Genomic DNA, 3,392 nt, shown 5'->3' with positions numbered 1-3,392 from the left:
TTTTTTTTTTTTTTTTTTTTGGTTTTGCTTTGCTTTGTTTTGTTTTGTTTTGTTTTTTTTTTGTTATTATTATTATTATTATTATTTTTTTGTGGATTCACTATTTTGGGGGAATTAGGAAATTGGTTTGTTCCGCTCAAAACGACGACGTTTTGAGTGAAACACACCAATATAAAAAAAAACACTCAGCCGAGTTGGGCACCAAGGGCGCCTAGTCGGCTGGTCGACTAAAAGCCGCCTAGGTCTGAAAGCCCCTCAGCCTAGGGCCGCCAACACTGGTATAGACATAGATTTATTCGCTATTTAGCTGGCTAATTTTTATTTTTATTAATGTGGCGTTTCATACTTATCCATTTTACTAATGTGGAATAACTTTTTCAGGAATGGCATTAAATGCAGTATGTGCGAAGGTATTGCAATTATCTATCTGTTTCCCATTTCTCTAATAATATTGATGTTTCTGCCTTGCCAGTTAGTCACCAAATGTTTTATTTCTGGACAGGTCTTTGTCACAAGCAGTGTACAATCAGTTCAATGCTTAAAATAAATGAAGATGTTCAATGCATAGTCACTTGCAAAAACTGTCACCAAAGCAGTTCTGTTACTCGATGTGGAATTAGTAATGAATCTCCAACTAGCCCTCTTCTTTTGCAAGGGCAAGATTTTTCAAATGTTGATACAGTCCGCAAAGGGGGAGTGCTTGGCAGCTCTAATCGGCTTTCAGTGTCAACTGGAGGCAATGGACGCTCTTCTGGAGTGAAACAAACTAGCTCTGCAAATCCAAAAGCAAAAACAAAGAGTTGGGGTGTGATTTGGAAGAAACCGAATTCAACTGACACTGGTGCTGATTTTAGAAAGAAAAACATTCTTAGAAAGGGCGATCCCATTGATGGGCCTGGACCAGATTGCCATCTCTGCCGTAAAACATATAATTCTAATCTGATTTACATCCACTGCGAAACATGCCAAAGTACGCTTCTTTATTTGCAACATAAAAAGTATGTTTACGTTCACTGATAATCTTTGGCCATTAATGCATTGGATTTTTGTGTGTTTGCAGATTGGTATCATGCAGATGCTCTTGAACTTGAGGAGTCAAAGATATCGAATGTGGTGGGGTTCAAATGCTGTAGATGTCGCAGAATCAGAATACCTATTTGTCCTTACTTAGATCCAGATAGCAAAAAACAGTTGACAGAAAAGAGGATCCGTTCAAGACCTTCAAAGGCTGATGATCTTGGAATGGACTCTGATTCTGGGATAATCTCGGAGAAATATCAAGAGGAAGAGCCTTCTACTCCCATGGTTCACCTAAAGGAGGAAATTTCTTCTATCATGGATGATTTCCATTCTCTTTCATCGATGGGGAAAATTACTAAACAAGATCCAGAAGCTTTTTGTGAAAACACTGCATCATTATCTGGACGGGGGCCTAAAAAATTGCCAATCAGGAGGCATGTAAAGCATGAAAACTACTTGGATTCTTCTTTTGCAAACAATCCTTCAAATGATTATTCTTCAACAAATTTTGGGGAAAACACTGGAGAAGTGATTACTCCATGTGTTGATTGGGGTGCCAAACTTCCAGTCAGAAGAAGGCCTATGACGTCTGATGATCCAGACTATTCCTTTGCTGATCCTCAAGTTCAATTATCCACCAATCTTGGAGTTGAATGGAATACTTCAACAAATGGCTGTGAAGATGGTGCGAGTCTTAATTGTGATGGTCTCAGCTATGAGGATATGGAATTTGAACCTCAAACCTATTTCTCATTCAACGAGTTGCTTGAATCTGATGATTGTGCACCATTTGATGGGGGATCTGGGAATGTTACTGAGAAGTGGGAAAATGCATCCCAGCTTCCACATGATGAAATGTCTACTATTCCTATAGAATCTGATGCTCCTGCAGTTGTTCCTTGTATGATGTGCTCCCATACAGATCCAAGCCCTACTCTTTGTTGTCAGACCTGTGGCATACAAATCCACGGTCACTGTTCTCCTTGGGTTGAACAACCATCTACAGAAAGTGTCTGGAGATGTGGTAGCTGTCGGGAGTGGAGATAACAGAACACATCAATGCAAATTATCTTAAAGATCTAGAAAAGCCAACACCATTTTGGAAGCTGGAAGATCGGTAGAGAATATGTGATTATACTAACAGGCTTGGAGTAGACACAGAGCACTCTATTGAAGTATTGAGAAGAAAAACTTCAATGGGGCAAGATTCATTAGATGTCTTCCCTGAGGCATGCAACACAGGTTAATTCTAATGCTCGTGAATTTCTTCATCATTTAATCTCAGATTTGCCCTCACAAATTTGTTATTGATGGTCCAATTGTGGTCGGGTTGATTGATGGGGAAAGATCTTTAGAAGTTATGATGTCTAAAACCTGATCATACAGATGAGCAATGTTTTTTTTTGGGAGCTTGTCTGGTATTTGTGGCTGTATGAAGCAGACATTCGTTACTTTCCTTTTTTTTTTTTTTGGGTGGGGAGTGGAGGTGTCGAAGTAGGGTCGGATGGAGGTTTGGAAACTATTGCATACAGAGAGTTCCATCATTTTATGCTTTTCATTTTTTAAAATATTCTGATGGAATTTGCTAAAACCGTCATTGCCAAAAAAATTGAATCAAAAATTCAAAATACACAAAAGTTTCATGTATTTCAACCGTGTGCTATTGTATATGGGTGTTTCTTTTTATGGTTTTCATTTTTTACAGTACCTTATACTTGTAACTTTTTCTGTATGCAACTCTGGGTGTTTCTGTATGTTTGTATCTGTATCTACACATCACAGTTCACAAAGATAATGCATAAATGTTGTAGATGTTATATGCATCTTGATGCATTGTTACAGGCTACTGAAATTGAATGATGAATGCGAAATTTTGGTTTTAGGGTAGCTGCTAGCTTTTAGGAGTTAGGACTATGTATCCATGCCGAGTATAGCAGGGAAAAAATCAATGGCATTTCGACATTGCTTATTTATGGGGTTAAATGAGGCAAATTATGCTGTGGACCCAGGTCCACCTTGCAAGGTGGACCTGGGTCCAAAACTACGTCGTTTTTGTCTTTTTTTTTTTTTTTTTTTTTTTTTTTTTTTTTTTTATAAAATTTATTTTATAAATTAGTAAACATATTGCTTAATATAGAGTTGTCCAAAAATGTGTGAATGTAGAGGTTTCAAAGTGTGAATGTAGAGTATAGAAATCGTGAATGTAGATTTATGATTGTGTGAATGTAGAGTTGCCCAGAAATGTGTGAATGTGGAGGTTTCAAATTGTGAATATGGAGTATAGAAATCGTGAATGTAGAGTTATGCATGTGTGAATCTGTAATAGAGTTAAGAAGTTCTAGCAACTTGTAGCCCTGTAATGTGTGAATGTG

The 3,392-nt window shown here is 37.6% G+C and overlaps 1 protein-coding gene across 3 annotated transcripts in view; it reads left to right on the top strand.

Moving 5' to 3' along the window:
- The window catches only part of LOC116026041 (DDT domain-containing protein PTM-like), a 27,713-nt gene that overhangs the window by 16,313 nt on the left and 8,008 nt on the right, over positions 1 to 3,392 (top strand). For 2 of the 3 annotated variants that reach the window (XM_031267487.1, XM_031267486.1), the window contains exons 8-10: positions 382 to 410; positions 503 to 970; positions 1,061 to 2,690. In XM_031267487.1, the coding sequence (XP_031123347.1) occupies positions 382 to 410; positions 503 to 970; positions 1,061 to 2,067 (1,504 nt within the window). In that variant the 3' untranslated portion in view covers positions 2,068 to 2,690. Of the gene's footprint in view, positions 1 to 381; positions 411 to 502; positions 971 to 1,060; positions 2,691 to 3,392 lie in introns of those variants that run through there. The other variant, XR_004099769.1, reaches the window with a different exon arrangement.

This window comes from Ipomoea triloba, chromosome 7 (assembly GCF_003576645.1).
Source record: "Ipomoea triloba cultivar NCNSP0323 chromosome 7, ASM357664v1".
NCBI classification, from domain to species: domain Eukaryota; kingdom Viridiplantae; phylum Streptophyta; class Magnoliopsida; order Solanales; family Convolvulaceae; genus Ipomoea; species Ipomoea triloba.
This window is presented reverse-complemented; position numbering and strand designations above follow the sequence as displayed.